This window comes from Ruditapes philippinarum, unplaced genomic scaffold (genome assembly GCF_026571515.1).
Source record: "Ruditapes philippinarum isolate M1 unplaced genomic scaffold, ASM2657151v2 ctg616_1_1_1_1, whole genome shotgun sequence".
In the NCBI taxonomy this organism is placed as follows: Eukaryota; Metazoa; Mollusca; class Bivalvia; order Venerida; family Veneridae; genus Ruditapes; species Ruditapes philippinarum.
This window is the reverse complement of record NW_026857130.1, coordinates 180,263-199,512: the sequence shown is the minus strand read 5'-3', so window position 1 is coordinate 199,512 and position 19,250 is coordinate 180,263. Positions and strand designations below refer to the sequence as shown.

At 34.3% G+C, this 19,250-nt stretch overlaps 1 protein-coding gene across 1 annotated transcript; it reads right to left on the bottom strand.

Moving 5' to 3' along the window:
* Positions 1-1,209: 1,209 nt before the first annotated feature.
* On the bottom strand, positions 1,210-18,440 carry LOC132748867 (MAM and LDL-receptor class A domain-containing protein 1-like). The gene is made up of 12 exons (XM_060738521.1): positions 18,335-18,440; positions 17,674-17,727; positions 16,854-17,015; positions 13,725-13,931; positions 12,483-12,707; positions 12,057-12,206; positions 11,440-11,637; positions 8,259-8,444; positions 6,837-6,989; positions 2,977-3,129; positions 2,582-2,752; positions 1,210-1,402 (listed from the first exon to the last, which is right to left on the bottom strand). The coding sequence occupies exons 1-12, from the start codon at positions 18,366-18,368 to the stop codon at positions 1,254-1,256; spliced, it is 1,842 nt and encodes a 613-aa protein (XP_060594504.1). The 5' UTR covers positions 18,369-18,440; the 3' UTR covers positions 1,210-1,253.
* Positions 18,441-19,250: the final 810 nt, after the last annotated feature.

The following is a 19,250-nucleotide window of genomic DNA, read 5'->3' as shown; positions in this document are numbered from 1 at the left end:
GTTTATTCGTAATAAAGCTAGACCGATACAGCGCAGTGGTCTCCCTTTATTGCATTTGTTACCAATGGCCTCCTTTTCCTGCTGATTCCTGTTACTTTTCGTTAATTTTGTATTGTTAAACTGGCACATAAAGAGCAAAAGTAATGTTAATAGAATGGCGTGTTGATAGAGAGCCGTGTTGATAGAATGGCGTGTTGATAAAAATGCGTGTTGATAGAATGACGTGTTGATAGAAATGCGTGTTGACAGAAAGGCGTGCATGATGATAGAAATGGTGTGTTGATGGAAAGCCGTATTGATAGAAATGACGTCTTGATGGAAAGCCGTGTTGATAGAATGGCGTGTTGATAGAAATGGACTGTTGATGGAAAGCCGTGTTGATAGAATTGCGTGATGATAGAAATGGACTGTTGATGGAAAGCTGTATTGATAGAATGGCGTGTTGATAGAAATGGCGTGTTGATGGATAGCCGTGTTGATAGAAATGGCGTGTTGATGGATAACCGTGTTGCTAGAATGGCATGTTGATAGAAATGGTGTGTTGATGGATAGCCGTGTTGATAGAATGGCGTGATGATGGATAGCCGTGTTGATAGAAAATCGTGTTGATAGAAATGGCGTGTTGATGGATAGCCTTGTTGATAGAATGGCGTGTTGATAGAAATGGTGTGTTGATGGAAAGCCGTGTTGTTGATAGAAATAGACTGTTGATGGAAAGTCGTGTTATTAGAATGGCGTGATGATAGAAATGGACTATTGATGGAAAGCTGTGTTGATAGAATGGTGTGTTGATAGAAATGGCGTGTTGATAGAATGATAGAAGTGGTGTGTTGATGGAAAGCCGTGTTGATAGAATGGCGTGATGATAGAAATGGACTGTTGATGGACAGCCGTGTTGATATAATGGCGTGTTGATAGAATGGCATATTGATAATAAGGCGTGTTTATTGACAAGCGAGTTGATAAAATGACGTGTTGATAGAAAGACGTGATCAGTGTGATAAGAAATGACATAAAAGAGAGCAGTGGTATAGTTGTTGTTTACCCTCAACAAAGATATCGTGGATTCGAGCCCTAATAGGTCATTTCCTATGTTTCTTTATTTTATATCAGAACTGGGAAATTGTAACTAAAATCTGTTTCTTTTTTAGCTGAAATTCATGTCCAAAGAATTACCCCGGGAATTGTTATAGCTAAAAAAAAAATATATACTTTTGTAATATTTCTTTAAATGGCTTAATGAAAACAGCATGTTAAATACATTCGGTTCCTACACAAGGGATCAATTGTTTTCCGTCACCAGGACAGTCGGAGTTTGTACCAGAACTGCACGTGCGGATTCGCTCCATTGTGCCATTTCCACAGGACGAACTACACTGACCGTTGTACCAAAGTGACCAAGCTGAAGATAATAAAAGATTAATTAAAAACACGAACTAAATCAAACATTGTTAATAATTGTGTTCCGACTTATAGCAAAACCGTTTTTTTTTTGTTTTTTTTTTTTGTTTTTTTCGTTTTTAAATTTCCATTGGCTGCAACAATATGCCACTGATAGATGCTTTGCGATTTGTAAAAGCATGTCCAGAATAAGACTAGGTGGAGCTTGAAACCTACAAATAAGGACTAAACATGTATCATAATATATTTCTTCAATTGTTTGCTTTTAAAATATACAATTATAGATGTTGTTGAGTTCATTTGTAAATATTTACTTTTCTAAATCTATCTCTGCGATAAATTTATCACATCCAAACAAAATGAAAACATTGTAGATTTATAAAAGAAAAACAAGAAAAACAATAAAAAAAAGGTTGGTCTACTTCTCCTTTTAAAAGGACTGGTGGGTTTTGCTGTGTAAAATGTGACCATGATTTAGTGTTTTTTTTTTCAACCTCACGATACATCGGCCATTTTTTGTGTTGATGTTGTTAGTTTAGATTTTTTTTTGTTATAGTAAAACATGGATTTGCTTTAGGAGTTCTCTGAGCTAAGGTTTTGATTCAAATCAAAGAAATAATCGGAAACTTTTGTGAATAGGTAAGTCTCATGTGTTAAAGAGATAATAAACACAGTTCATAAAAGATATAAACTATAATCATATCATGAGATAATAAACACAGTTCATAAAAGATATAAACTATAACCATATCATGAGATAATAAACACAGTTCATAAAAGATATAAACTATAATCATATCATGAGATAATAAACACAGTTCATAAAAGATATAAACTATAATCATATCATGAGATAATAAACACAGTTCATAAAATATATAAACTATAACCATATCATGAGATAATAAACACAGTCATAAAAGATATAAACTATAACCATATCATGAGATAATAAACACAGTTCATAAAATATATAAACTATAATCATATCATGAGATAATAAACACAGTTCATAAAATATATAAACTATAACCATATCATGAGATAATAAACACAGTTCATAAAAGATCATAATTATCATCATTCATGAATAAATTTGAGATTTCTCTTTCTGTAAGCATCCTGCTCTCGGTTAATGCCCAACTCTAAAGCTGTGTAAAAAGCTGTCTAAATTACTTACAAGGACACGGTCCTACAGAACATTCATGCGTCTCTGTCTTGTTCCCCGAACACTGAGCACCACCATGGGCTGGCACTGGGTTAGTACATGAACGAGCACGTGTTAAAGTTCCTAAATCACATGACGTAGAGCATTTCGACCATGTGGACCAGTGTGACCAACCTCCATTTACTGAAATTTACATATGTATAGAATAATCGCTTGTTATGGCGTAATAAGGAAGGACAAACCGAGTCACTTTGGTAAAAATAATATTATAATAGTTCTATATCGCAAGTGTACATGCAATTCAAAGCAATCGAAGTGAATTTCATTTAACTTACACAAAAAGTCAACAACTGATTCATGTTACTAAATAATTTATGTGTTAATGCTTATATAAAATAGGATTTTACCAGAGCATGCGTTCATATGACAGAGCAGCGTTTGATGGCTTTGTCCGGCGGAGCACGTACTACTTGAACAATTTCTCGTGCGATGTGATGTACTGAAGCCACATGTATGGGAGCAAGAACTCCAAGAGCCCCATTCCAGCCAGTGACCTGAATCTATTTTTTATTTTGAAAGATTAACGGATGGAAAGAAAACGCATATATCTTGATATGACATATCATCTTTTTATCTTATCATATCTGGTCAGAATTTTAGTTATAATACATGTGTATGATTTAGTATTTAATACAGAATATAATCTGGTACACAAGTTAAGATTGTAGACTACATTACAATTTCCTGGCCAGCGCTAGATGTTTTAGAGAAAAATGTCACTAATTTTGACTGGATAAATGTACAACATGACTGTCAACATTGGCATTATTCCCTATAAGTAACGCTAGTAAGTGTAAAACATGAGTGCCGTTATAATTCACACACAAACGATAGTAAGTACAATAAAGTGCCGTTAGTATTATAATGTTAATGATTAAGTGTTTTCAAAATGGCCTTGTTTTTAGGCTGAACACTTATATGTCATATTACACCGTGTATATCCAGTAACGCTGGAATGGGCAAATAACGCAGGAATTGTGCAAAAGTAACGCAAAATTGTGCAATTCAGTCGTTAAAACGAGCACCGCGATAAGTAAATGGACCAACATTTTTTATTGTACACCAAACTGGAAGAAATGAGTTAGCGCATACGGTTGCTGAGACATTATACTTTAAACCTCATCAAAATATTTCAATGAAAATGTATATTTATCAAACATTTTCCAATCTACTCGTGTCATATTACAATTAATTTAGCAGATAAAACGTAATTGACACTATTTCTACGAGGTAACGCCGGTTTGTGAATGAAGCACTGAAACAATGGCAATTAAAAGTAGCTAAATCCTATTTTACCAGCTTACTCCTATTGTTATACGGCACTAGTAGTTTGATAAATGGCTAAGTATACAGAATATGAAAAAAAGTTTTAAATGTATTAAAATTGACGAAACACAAAAGTCACCTTCAAAACGGTTATCAGGTTGTCTTTCTCACGAATGATTAAGTAAACATATTCCTGGGAAAAAAATGTAATGCTCGTTAAAGTATAATGTCGTTTGCGCTAATCCATTTCTGTAAATTTGATTTAGAATAAAATATTTTGGTGCGTTTACTTACTGTGTTATTCGTTTTTGGCAAAAGCGTTGCACAGATGTTTCGGCGTTACTTTAACGTTAATTGCACATTCCTGCGTTACTGGATATGCACAGTGTATTAGCCTAGGGCCAAAGGCAGTCTAAAGCCCAGTAACAAGGAAATTATGAATCACTTAATTATTGACAATTTTATTAATTAATTACACATAATCTAAAAAGTTAGTGAACAAAAAATTACTAATGTAAAATTCCGTTGTTGTGAGGTATTTCAAGTATTAAAAATGTCTCGGAAACCTACCTTCCAGCAATTCAAAATGGCGAGTTTTTTTTTCAATGATTAAAAAAAATTGATAATGGCCGAGCTGGAGAACCAATCAAAATTCTCCATTCTCATAATAGCCGAGCTTTCTCAAAAAGGCCGTACTTTTTGCATAATGGCCTTGTTTTTTGTCCATAATGTCGTGGTGAACTTCATATTAGCCTTATATTTCCTAATTTTGAAAATTCCTAAAATTGACACACGCTAGTTAGTGTAAAAACAGGGACCATAATTATTCACTGACTAACACTAAATGGAGAAGTACCATTTTAATTCCATGCTGATAAGTATAAGACAAGAGTGCCCTTGACCAACGATAGAAGGTACAAGTATAACAGCCTAGGAATAGGCCAGTGCAAGTGAATAAAAGAACCGAGGATTTGGCCAGTGCTAGTAAATATAATAACAGAGGATTTAGCCAGTGCTAGTAATATAAGGACCGAGGATTTGGCTAGTGCTAGTAAATATAATAACAGAGGATTTAGCCAGTGCAAGTGAATAAAAGAACCGAGGATTTGGCCAGTGCTAGTAAATATAATAACAGAGGATTTAGCCAGTGCTGGTAATATAAGAACCGAGGATTTGGCCAGTGCTAGAAATATAACAACCGAGGATTTAGCCAGTGCTAGCAGATATAATAACCGAAGATTTGGCTTGTGCTACTTAATATAAGAACTGAGGATCTGGCCAGTTTTAGTAAATATAATAACCGAGGATTTGACCAGTGCTAGGTAATATAAGAACCGAGAATTTGGCTAGTGCTAGAAATATAACAACCGTGAATTGGGCCAGTGCTAGAAATATAACAACCGAGGATTTGGCCAGTGCTAGATATATATGAACCGAGGATTTGGCCAGTGCTAGTTAACATAACAACCGAGGATTTGGCCAGTGCATGAAATATAACAACCGTGGATTTGGCCAGTGCTGGTAGATATATTTGGCAAGTGAACAGAGGATTTAGCCAGTACTTTTATATATCTAAGAACCAAGGTTAAAGCCAGTGCTAGTAAATATAAGAACTGAGGATTTCGCCAGTGCTAGTAAATATAAGAACCGATGATTTGGCGAGTACTTTTCATTAAAACAACCAAGGATTCGGCGAGTGCTAATAAATATAAGAACAGAGGATTTAGCCAGTACTAGTAGATATAAGAACCGAGGATTTTGGAGTGCTATAGATTACAACTAAGGATTTGGTCAGTGCTAGTAAATATAACAACCGAGAATTTGACCAGTTATAGGTAATGTTACAACCGAGGATTTGGCCAGTGCTATATATATTATAAGCGAGGATTTGGCCAGTGCTAGTAAAATATAACAACCAAGAATTTGGCCAGTGCTAGTTATTATAAGAACCGAGGATTTGGCCAGTGCTAGTAAATATAACAACCAGGATTTGGCGAGTGGCAGTAAATATAAGAAGTGAGGATTTGGCGTGTGCTAGTTTATATAAGAACTGAGGATGTAGACAGAACTTGTATATATAAGAACCGAGGATTTTGTCAGTGCTACTAAAAATAAGAAACGAGGATCTGACCAGTGCTAGTAAATATTTCAACCGAGCATTTGACCAGTACTAGTAAATATAACAACCGAAGACTTGGTCAAAGTTAGAAATATAAGAACCGAAGATTTTGCCAATACTAGTATATAAGAACCGAGGATTTCGCCAGTGCTAGTAAATATAAGAACCAAGGATTTGGCGAGTGTTTTATATATAAACAACCAAGGATTTGGCGAAGTCTAATAAATATAAGAACAGAGGATTTGGCCAGTGCTAGTAAATATATAACAACCGAGGATTTAGCCAGTGCTTGTAAATATAAGAATTGAAGATTTGTCTATTGCTTGTTTATATAAGAACCGAAGATTTGACCAGTTATAGGTAATGTTACAACCGAGGATTTGGCGAGTGTTAGTAAATATAAGAACCGAGGATTTGGCGAGTACTAGAAATACAACAACTGAGGATTTGCCGAGTGCTAGTTGATATAAGAACCGAGGATTTTTCAGTGCAAATAATATAAGAACAGAGGATTTTGGCCAGTGCTAGTTAATATAAGAACAGAGGATTTTGCCAGTGCTAGTAAATATAAGAACCGAGGAATTGGCTAGTGCTAGTAAATATAATAACAGAGGATTTAGCCAGTGCTAGTTAATATAAGAACCGAGGATTTGGCCAGTGCTCAAAAAAGCAACGACATCGGTTTTTTTAAATAAATACAGAATAATTACATTTTACGTTAAAAAAAGATGTGTTCTATCTAATTTAGAAAGAAATAATGGTAATGTTTATGTTAAAGGCTACTTAACGAGATTATCGTGTAATATCTGATGAATATGTTACCTGGACATGTATTTGTATGACACAGCAATGTTTGACTGTTTTGTCCAGCATCACATATAGTACTAGAGCACTGTCTGGTACGATGTTTGGTACTAACACCACATGTGTGTGAACAACTACTCCATGAACCCCACGACAACCAGTGACCAAAATCTGTCAATACACATTTATATATTAATACTCCCCACGACAGCCAGGGACCAAAATCTGTCAATACACATTTATATATTAATACACCCCACGACAACCAGTGACCAAAATCTGTCAATACACATTTATATATTAATACACCCCACGACAGCCAGTGACCAAAAATCTGTCAAAACACATTTATATATTAATACACCCACGACAGCCAGTGACCAAAATCTGTCAATACACATTTATATATTAATACACCCACGACAACCAGTGACCAAAATCTGTCAATACACATTTATATATTAATACACCCCACGACAGCCAGTGACCAAAATCTGTCAATACACATTTATATATTAATACACCCCACGACAGCCAGTGACCAAAATCTGTCAATACACATTTATATATTAATACACCCCACGACAGCCAGTGACCAAAATCTGTCAATACACATTTATATATTAATACACCCCACGACAGCCAGTGACCAAAATCTGTCAATACACATTTATATATTAATACACCCCACGACAACCAGTGACCAAAATCTGTCAATACACATTTATATATTAATACACCCCACGACAGCCAGTGACCAAAAATCTGTCAATACACATTTATATATTAATACACCCCACGACAACCAGTGACCAAAATCTGTCAATACACATTTATATATTAATACACCCCACGACAACCAGTGACCAAAATCTGTCAATACACATTTATATATTAATACACCCCACGACAGCCAGTGACCAAAATCTGTCAATACACATTTATATATTAATACACCCCACGACAGCCAGTGACCAAAATCTGTCAATACACATTTATATATAAATACACCCCACGACAGCCAGTGACCAAAATCTGTCAATACACATTTATATATTAATACATTTAATTTAATATCTGAAAAGTATTTGAGGCAATAAGACAATACAATACAGTTATTGTGTACTTAAATATCATGTTATGTGATGATGTTCCGTAAATAAGTCTAGTGAGCAAAACTTAGGTTATTAAATGTTTGTTTTGTTTTGTTCTGTTTTTCGGTATTGGCCTTATTTTCTTTAACATCTTTATTGGATCGTTGATCTCATTATTATTGTAATTTATATGCCATTTAACATGACCCCTTGATTGGAAATTAAAGTTACTCTATTCTATTCTATAAAGGTATAAGGAATCGATAGAATTATTCCTATCGTCTGAACGTTTTACAAATGTATATGAAAGCTGAAAAACTAGAAGATAAATGTAATGTGTGGTTACTTAAAGTCACTGTTGGTATCGTTGGGTCCACGTCATTCTTACAGTCACCATGATCCAAAATGACGTCATCTATAGCTATATCACCTTGGTAACCACTGCCAACCACACCCTCGAAAACTATCTTCATATTTGAGGACATTTTGGTAATTTGTATACATTCCCGCTGCCAAGTCGATGTGTTAGTACCTGATTTAGATTAACATTAAAAAAACATACAAACATACACACAAAATACTTGTAGATGACATGTCGGAATATCAAAGCTATGTCCATAAATTTTGTCGATAAGACTTATATTCTTAGAGTGCTTGCTGACGTTTCAAATGGGCCAACATCCATACATGATTATAACACGCTATGTTTCATATCATCATTTTTATTTGTTTGGGTCGTCAGACCAAACAAATAATGGTAGCGAAATTTCAGAGTATAATGTTCTTAATTGCAAATGCCGAAAGTAGTCCACTTTTTTGAAGCGGTTACTTCCCTTTTGTATGTACACTAAAGCCGAAAAATTCAGGGGAGATCACTGCGTAAAGATGGTCAAAGACAGGCGCATCAATTTTCAAGCAAAGTAATTCCCGAATGGTCGAAGGTTTCTAATATTGTTTTATTGTATTTTCTGATCGAAAATAACTAAATACAAAGCGGACATTCAATCTCTGACACAGAAGTTTACAACAAACCTAACAACAAGTAGTTCTCAAAACAGCTTAAAACTAGCGATTTAAAAGAAAGAAATATTTTATTTTGTTACAAGTATCCAACAAATTACAACGCATTTAAAGTTAAACAATAGCGTTGGCTTATAGAATTGTCAATAAATGCACAATCACAAATTACGCGGATGAATATGATTTTATCAATGAAAATACTATTTATAACCGAATACTACACAAACCGAGTAGTGGAATATATAGCTTCTACATGTCGTACTGTTTGGGCGAGAGGATTTTCGCTAAAAAAATTAATTCAATTTTAAACAACAGGTTTACCCTGAACAAAATACCTCGAAATCAATAAGGATTACAAACCCGAAATGCAATGGAAGTTCTCAATTTAGAATGACTTGATATTATTCAGACATTCTGTGTATAACTTCTTCGTGGTACAGTGGTAACGCGCTCGCTTAGTGTGTGAGAGGACTCGAGTTCGAATCCCAGTCGAGGAAAATTTTTTTTCTGATAAATTCTTTTTTAAGTGTTTTTGTTAAGGAAGTAGCCATGATATGCAAGGATAAAGTGTAACTGTCGTAAAAAATGAACATAAATGATATTTTGATGCAACTCTAGTTATGCAGAATTCCGTATGTATCAAACTCTGGTGCCTTGCAAAATGAATTATAATACATAAAAATAAACCTATACAGGAAAATGCATACAGATATACAGTACGATTTAGATTGCAAAGATCAGAAAATACCACAGAACTTGCAGCACTTTGATTTTTTATAAATATAAATGCTTATAGTAAGCTCCAGGATTATTTACATCTGTGTTAAACAACAGTTAAAGTCGTTACAAGCCCTAATTTAGAATAATATGGTTTTCTTCAGCCCGTTCACATATAAATTCACCGTGGCTGAAGGGTTTTCGGGCTCGCTTAGGAAGCGAGAGGTCTGGAGTTCAAATCCCAGTAAAGGTAACTCATTTTTTTTCAAATTGTTAAAGTCAAATAAACATTGGATTGAATATCAGTGTTGCAATTAGTCTTATAGCCAATTTACTACAATTAAAACGCTGGAAAGCATTGGTGGCACTATACATATAATCTCACAACCTGCACCTTTCTTACATTCTGAGACCCAAACAAATTCAGCACCTTCTGTGCTTTGATTACAATATGGTGTATATATACTGTAAACAACGGGTTTGTATATGTTGATAAAACGCATACAGTAAACTCCGCTTATAACGAACTCATTGGGACATTCAAAATATGTTCCTTATATCCGGAGTTCCTTATAAGCATATTGCGAATAAGTTCCTTGTATCAGGAGTTTTTATAGCGAACAGATTTACATATAACGAACTGACTGTTTATCATTGTCCGCCATTTTGAACAGCATTTGATTAAGAAAAAATAGTCATTTATTTCTTTTTAGACACAAAACCCGAGAGCGTACTAAAGTAAACTCCGCTCATAACGAACTCATCGGGACATTCAAAATATGTTCCTTATATCCGGAGTTCCTTGTAAGCATATAGCGAATTAGTTCCTATTATCGGGAGATTTTATAGCGAACAGATTTACATATAACGAACTGATTGTTTACCATCGTCCGCCATTTTGAAGAGCATTTGATTAAGAAAGAATAGTCATTCATTTCCATTTAAGACACAATACCCCGAAGCGTACTTTTTGGAATTTGAAAATCCTTTGCTATTTCAGTTTTAGTTTTAAACCCTTTCTCAATTTCTCATAAAATATCATATTTTGTTTCTAAACTCAGTGCTTTTCGTTTTCTTTCCATGAATAAGAATAAACAAGATTTTTTATTTTTCCATCCTTTTATATTGATTATCTTCTATTACATTTTAATGAACTAATGAATGTTATAGATTTCTTTTCATTTCATCAAGCTTACTTTGTAGTTGTCAAAGGATTATGCTTGCAAGGATGCGTGAAATCTTATGTTGAAAACCAATTATGAATGATCATAATTATTTTACTCGAGCAAAACTATTTAGGAAAGGAGAAATAGAATAAAAGGAATAACCGTTTTATCTTGTTGAAAAGAAGTCATGCTAAAAATATCCTAAACAGAAAACTAGTGCGTACTGCTATACAAATTCATTTAAATAGATGTATTGAAGTACATACAACAATAAACAGTACATTCGGCCGGGTTTCAATCCATGTCAATGAAAACAAAAGTTGAAATTGTGGTATCTATTTACGGATAGCCGATAACTTTGTTTTAAAAGTGTAATTTTCTGTACCTTTAACTAAATTGGGACTAAGAAATGAGTTCCTTATATGCGATAATTCCTTATAACCGTGTTCGCTATAACCGTATCTTTTTATATAGAATAAAGAAGGGCAAAATTCGGGCCAAATAAATTGTTCCTAATAACCGGAAGTTCGCTATAACCGCATTCGCTATAAGTGAAGTTTACTGTAACATGTTTATAATTAGACCAGAATCATTTAGTTAGTTATAGGTTGTTTTAAATCTCACCTTGAGACTGGACAAAAACTGGAGATCCTAGTACATCATTTGTGTCCAGATAAACTTTCAGACTTCCAATGGTTCTACCATAAACATTATACCAAAATGTCAACCGCTGGTGTCCGGCGGCGGTGAATGACGGTGATTCTATTCTTGCAATGTCACCTTTAACTCGGGGTGAAGATGTTTCTATATACATGTAGAAACCTAAAGGGTAAAACAACTTGTTAAAACATTGTAATTTTGTTCTAGATAAAGATGGTACAAAGTGTACATCATAAATATAGTTATTATCATTTTTGATTTAATTAGTGTGTAAATTTCTTCATAATGAAAATGTATAACGGTAGATAGGTCCGGAATTTCAAGTGCTTTACTAAGGGAAACATACTTCCTCTTTATTTTATGTGTATGTAAAGAAATAATATTTCACATGTAATTCACAATGAAAGAAGCTGTTACAACTATCTCATCAGAGTGCCAGCTGTAAGCCAACAAGACAGTACACATAAGGACGACAAATTATTCGGATGATTTTTTCCGGACGGATTATCAGACGGAGTTCAGGTTTTATACTTTAAAATTGTAACATCAAAACTAATAGTAAAAATAATCAGATGATGAACCTCTCCCCGATGAGTGATCACTGTTTGGTCCGGTGCCCACCGATTGTGTAGCCATCTGGTGTCTTAACCAGTTGAAGTTGTCGCCAGAATTTCTGTTAAGGTAACCACAAATACTTGGTAAGTCAAAGTTACAAGTCACTGAAGATACATCTACAAATTAAAACACAGCAAATTACATCAAGTTTGTATATCTACTTTTTCCAGATAATGGCATTGTTATTCACTATCTATAGATTTTATAGTGTATTTCTGAAAATTCTTTAGGAAAAAAAGTTTATTAAGTGAACAGTTTGTTGAAATCCGCTGTCATGAATTATCTGTGTTTTATAACTATAAATAGTGAAAAGCTTTTTGCAATGAAACAAATAAAATTAGTGCATGTATAAGTATCGGACAAAACTAACACAATTTGATATTGGAGCATACTTGCGCTAGAATGCGTAGTCGTAGTTATAGAGGGCGGCGGCGTAGACAGGTGATTGTACAAATGACAACTGGTTCCCGGTTCAATTACGACGTCATCAATTGCAAGATTTCCGTTATTTGAATTATATGATACTTTCGCTTCAAAGACAACAGTGACGTCATCGCTTACAATTGATGTTCCTAAACAAACTCTATGCCAACGAGGTCTCAATGAAGACAAGTGACCTAGATTGAAAATAAACCTAAATCAACCGTAGTTATCAGTGATCACATACCCGTGCCGCTTTTGCGACTCCGTAATAGTTAAAACGTTATTGAACGGACGTGCATATATTTTGACGTGACATACAAACATCGCGTATTGACAAACAGAATGTTAGCGTTACTGAAAAAAGAGTGTTTTTCACTGTAAAACAGCTCTTAGTTAGGGTATGTGATAAATGAAATATAATATTCTTGTAGATTAATACCATTTTTTTGGAAATTATTGAATATAAAGAATATTATGCGGTAGAATAAAAACAATATTATTCAACTCATTCAATAACTTTTGTATTGAACCCACACTCATTCAAAATCCTCTATATAATACTAAATTTTATAACAAAATGTCAATCTAAAAAGCCTTAATTTTCATACTTGGAATAAGTAAGAACTAATTGGTGATTTTAAGAACTAAAAGTTTAATAAGAAGTTATAATAATCATATAGGTCATTTTAAAACAAAAAAATTTAGTGCTTGAAGTACAACATGACAAAATATCAAGCTCATTCTTTTATTATCATTTTTATTCATATTGTACCTTTATCCACAATTCAGGCTTTAAACTACCATTTGTAAAAGAAATCAGTTGACAAAAAATATGTTAATGTTAAAGGTGCATCGAAAAAGCTTTTTACTGACACTCAGTTACAATTCACAGATGTTCCTATGTCTGTAAGTAATCTGCTTTATCACATACCAGTGCCGCTTTTGCGACTCCGTAAAAATCGTATTGTACGGTCATGCATATATTTTGCGTTACCCAAACATAGCATAAAGGCGCGTCAATGAAGTTCATTACTAAATTTATTTTGAACTCGTTGATTGAAATAATTTTTTCTCGCCAGAGGCTTGCATAATATAATTTATTCAAATCATTCAATGAGTATTGAACATAATAGTGTTGTAATAGTGTGGCATTTAGCTTTATGACTTTCATTTTTGACTTTTTTTCTGTGAATATATACATGTATTTGTACCAGTTTTGACCCAATTAGGTGTGTGTGATTGTCCTCCAGATGTTAGGTAAACAGACAAAGTCATCGGATGGGTGTGAGCCTCCGAGAAGATGTACGAAAACCCGACTGATATGTGCGATCTTGGCGGAAACTTCAATGGCTTTGATTCGAATTTGACAATATCTCCGGAATGAGTGCTATCCTTGCCGTTGGCGAACATCACATATCCTGTTATATAAATATGAACATAATCTTAAACAGATATAGAGAAAACAATATCAGTAGAAAATATACAATTTTACATTAAGTCTTTGAAAATGACGCTGATTATACATTAAACTACTCGTACTTCCTGATTTTGAACATCTGCCAATGTATACATTGCACATAAGTGAGAGCAAAGTGTAAAAATAAAGTTTAGCTCTTTGGTTAAGGTCACTGACCTTGACCAAAGTGCTCACTAATTCCAGCCAAAGTTGGAAGACAACCAAAGATATCTTCACACAAAATATTAAGATAATAAGTCATTAAATAAAGGCTGCATGAGTAAAATTGTAAACATTTATTTTCAACAGTCTGGTAACCTTGACCTTGTCACAAATGTCTATTTCTCCTCCATTTTATTTGTTTGGGTCATCAGACCAAACAAATAATGGAAGCGAAATTTCAGACCCTGATGCTGTTAATTGCAAATGCCGAAAGTAGTCCGCTTTTTGAAGTGGTTACTTCCCTTTATGTGAACACATACGCCGAAAAATTCAGGGAAGATCACTGCGTAAAGATGGTCAAATGACAGGCGCATTAATTTTTCCAGCAAAATAGTTCCCGAATGTTCGAAGATTTCTATTTATAGATATACATGCTTATTGTAAGCTCCATGATTATTTACATCTGTGTTAAACAGTCGAAATAATAAGAGTTACAAACCCTAATTTAGAATAATATGGTTTTCTTCAGGCCGTTAACATATAACTTCACCGTGGCCGAGGGGTTTGCACGCTCCCTTAGGAATCGAGAGGTCTGGTGTTCAAATCCCAGTTAAGGCAACTTTTTTTTTCAAATTGTTGAAGTCAAATAAACATTGAATTGAATATCAGTGTTGCAATTAGTCTTACAGCCAATTTACTGCAATTAAAACGCTGGAAAGCATTGGTGGCACTATACAAAAAAACAAATTGGTTTATAATCTCACAACCCTCACCGAGACCCAAACAAATTCAGCGCCTTCTGTGCTTTGATTGTACTTAACCTTTTTATAAGAAACACACCAATCAATAAATAAAGGTTGCAAAACAAAAGTATAAAAGAAGTTTTTGCACCGGTGACCTTAAGTCCTTGACCTTAGAGGACGACACAAAGTATCTACCTACTAAATATGAAAGACATTAGTAAATAAACAAAAGCTGTAGAAAAAACTTAAAAGATCCTGTAACTCAAATTTGTTTATGGTTTTATATCATAAATCTGAAGCCCAAATGAAGATTTATCAATATTGTAAGTTCAACAAAGCATTTGTTTTACCGAATTTACATTTCATGTAAATAAAGGGAGGTGATAAGAAATCTATTTTCGATAAAGTCTTATCATAATAAATAAATGCATAGATTTTAATGATTACTTATAATGCAAATAACCATTTGCAGTACATATTTAACATATTCTTTGTTGTTGAAATTGTTTTAGAAGAATAAGTAATAGAAAGAGCACCGAAACACGAGGCTATCTGATTTGTACGAGGGGCGTAGCCCCCGAGTATTAATCAGATTGCCGGGTGTTTTGGTGTTCTTTCTATTTTGTATCATAGTCAAACATAAAAGCACGTTCCCTGTTGTCACAATATGAAACCCCGGCAAAAATGAACCAATGAACGAACATCTGAATATGACATTTCTGTCGCTTTCCCTTTCTCTGCCGTCACAATATGTAAACCCCAGCAAAAATGAGCCAATCAATGGGCATGCTCTGGAGTCAAGTAACTAATACCCGCACTCCAGTTAACGCACTGTGCATGTATATGTATACGATTTAACCCCGACACATTTTCAACAGAAAGGTCTCCAAACTATGATACAATTATGTACATATAATATATTTCAAGTGCTGTTACATCCTTAATTACAACATACAGGATCTTTTAAAGTTTAATCACTAGTACATTGACCCAAGTGAACAAAAAAGGCTAACCAATGTATATGAAAGACATTGGTAACAAATTATAAGCAAACAAGTAACAACGTTATTAAGTATAATAAAGGGAGATAATTAAAAAATTAAACAAGACAGCATTATAGGGTTTCTCTCTATGGTTCAATACTTTTTATGTGTCATAAATTGACATAATTCAAAATGTACATTATGTAGAGGAACTAGTGTTATGGTTCTTTGACTTACTAATCTCTATCACAGCATGAATTTTTTTTTATCAAATTTCATTATTGGTTCTTCAAGTTAGTCTCCTGACAAACATTATTAAATATTACAAAGGGAGATAAATAAAAAAACTAAGTAATGCAGAGTTATATAGCTTTAGTATTTAGACTATGTAAATGTGTGAAGTTTCAATGAGATATTATTGATAGACAAAAATTATTTAACATTTTTTATGTATTATAAAGGGAGATGATTCAAAAATATCTGGTTTGATGCTATACCTCATTTCACTCGTATCTGTCTAATCCTTTGAATACTTTGAAGTATGATTTTGATTTTTTAAAGCAGTTATGGTTCTTTGCCACTGTACGTGTACATCTATATCTTTTGATAGTTTAGAAAACAGTTACGAGTTATAATTATTGGATACTGCACTTCCTCTCAATAATCTCTAGCAGTTTGTGGAGTTTAAATCAAATTCCTTCAATACTTTTCTAGTTTTTCTTCGTAAAACAGTGTGACGGACGAACGGGCGGATATTCTAATGGGACAGTAATTATGTGGCTACTCTATTGTTCTCTCTATTGTTCTTTTTAGTCACACAAAAGAAAATACACATAAAAACATTACGGAATGAACGACATCCAAGTGAAAGAACAGATACCTATTGTCCCTCTAGCCACATTATTACTGTCCCGTGAAAGCGGACGAACGAACGGGCGGACTGACAAGGCGACGAGCATAGAAATAACAAGAAAACAGTTTGGATTTCAAGTTTACCTTGACCTTTAGTATGAAAAGTGTTGTCTGTATCCAAGAAAGTATGACCAAGAGCAACATTTAGCCGTGCCCATTCCATTCCGTGCATAGAGACACTTCCGTTAAATCCACATTGTGACTGCTCAAAATTACATACATACGGCTGAGGCAAATGGTTGTTAACTGAAAACATACAGAACCTTTAGTCAAGCTTTCATATTCCGTATATCCATGAATGGCCGTACTTTTCTGTGGTGCCAAAATAGTAGGGGATTAATGGGAGCGCTTAGCGGAGATATGACACTGTGATTTTTCCTGCAGGGCGAATCCCGTACCAGGGGCTTGATAATCTAAAACTTTAAAATAGTCCCTGCAACTAGTATTTCCCCCGGTCATTTACCGAAGTTAATTACTAGTACAAACTAGTTGAAACCAATTAGCTCACTTTCCATTATGACTTCTATAATCTTCAGCAGTAATCCAGGGGTTTGACAAGCATTGTCGTAAACTCTGGAATCGCGTCCTTTATACATATTACAATTCTTTTATTGACAAGAAAATGATGTTAATGAAAATAAAAGCTCTTGAACGTCATGATGCGGGTTGCTATAAACAAATTAGAAGTCTATCAAATAATCTCCATAAATAGATTCATGGAGCCTTATAACAAGTGGATTATTAACATTTATGAGCGTTTTACATAAAAAACACATCACAACCTTTAATTAATAAAATGTTTAAAAGAATGTTAAAAGCGTGCACTTTAAGTATTTTAGGTTTTGCTTATCAAAGTATATATAAGACAATGGTCTATACTGTACGTAACACCATTTGACCTTACCAAGAAATCCATTAACACTTGAGGTCAGAAGCAGTATTGTTCCACTCAACAACCCTAAAATAATAATAATTGCAAACGTGTTTTATATAACAGTTATATAATTTCGCACATTAGTTTCTGCGCATTTATTATATCTACGTAACTTGATTCACATTTGTTTATGTTTAAAATATATGTTACATGACTACACGTTTATGTGTATTACTAATATATTTTTGCTTTCTGACTACACATTTGTGTATGTTTATAATGTATCTGTTACATGACTGCTGCAGGTAAATAATAAAATGATAATACAAACGAATATAAAGAATTGACACACAAAAATCGAATTTTTGTGCTATACTTAGCCCGATTTGAGCGAAAAGCGTCTCAACGCCTTTCAATTTTGGGTCGTTTTTCACAGTTAGAATAATCATTCTGTACAAAACGAAATGAGCAAATGATCTGACATTTTGTATTTGTAATTGCATCAAATGAATCATGAAAATTGAAAGATATTTTCCAGACCCGTCTTGTCCAAAAGCCTTAGATGAGTCCTTTTAATACGCAAATCTTATTTTATTAAATTGAAAAAGCGTTAACATTTAACAATGTGTTGTATGTTTGATGCTGGTGTTTAATATAAAAATAATAAAATAACTTTGAAAAGATAACTTACCGATGTAAATCATACTAAGCAAAATGGTCGGCATTATTGTCAACCATTCATATCAATCTTATCTTACGAAAGGAGGTCAGTGTTCAAACTTACTTTATATTACATTGTATAAAGTCACGTATCTAGGGCAAGATCAATTTCTTATGGTGGCCAATTTGGAACACTTTTGTGGGTCGTGTTGTCGTCAAGAAAAGCACGACAAAGCGTCAAATGGTGAATTTTCGTACTGTCATGTTGGCTATTTGTATATTATTGAGGCTAAACTGGTACACTTTGCGCGATGCGTTGTCGATAGCGACAACACCACCTATATTGTTATCGCCTTTTTGCCTTGTCGCTAGCGAAACGCGCAAAACGGCGCGGTGTCGCAATGTCGTCTTGTCGTTCTGTCGCAAGCGAAGCACGCCAAACGGTGCCATGTCGTGAGGCGCATGGGCTCCTTGTCGCTTGTCTCATAGCCAATCCTTCGATTTGTGCCGAGGGACATTGTGACATCGCGACAACACGCCGCACGACAACGCGTCGTTTGGCGTGCTTCGCTAGCAACAGAGACACAAGACGAAAGTGAGTGCGACTACGCGCCATAATGCGACAAGACAAAAAGGCGATAACGATAAAGATTGTGTTGTTGCTTTCGGCAATGAAACGCACCAAGTGTACCAAATCAGCCACCATACAGATTAAAAATGTTCTCAAGGTTCAGTAAGTAAATGCTATGATAGGACTTAGTATTTCGATTTTCCTGCGCGTTGACAGAAGTTACAACTTGCCGAGACTTTCGGATTTCCTGTTATTGTCTCCCTTTCTTATAATATGTATGCCAGTCGGGGGTTTTATCGCAAAGACTTATCTCTTCCCCTCAGGCTTGAAAGGCATGCCCTTGCTGGCATAACAGCATAACGAAATGACACGACAT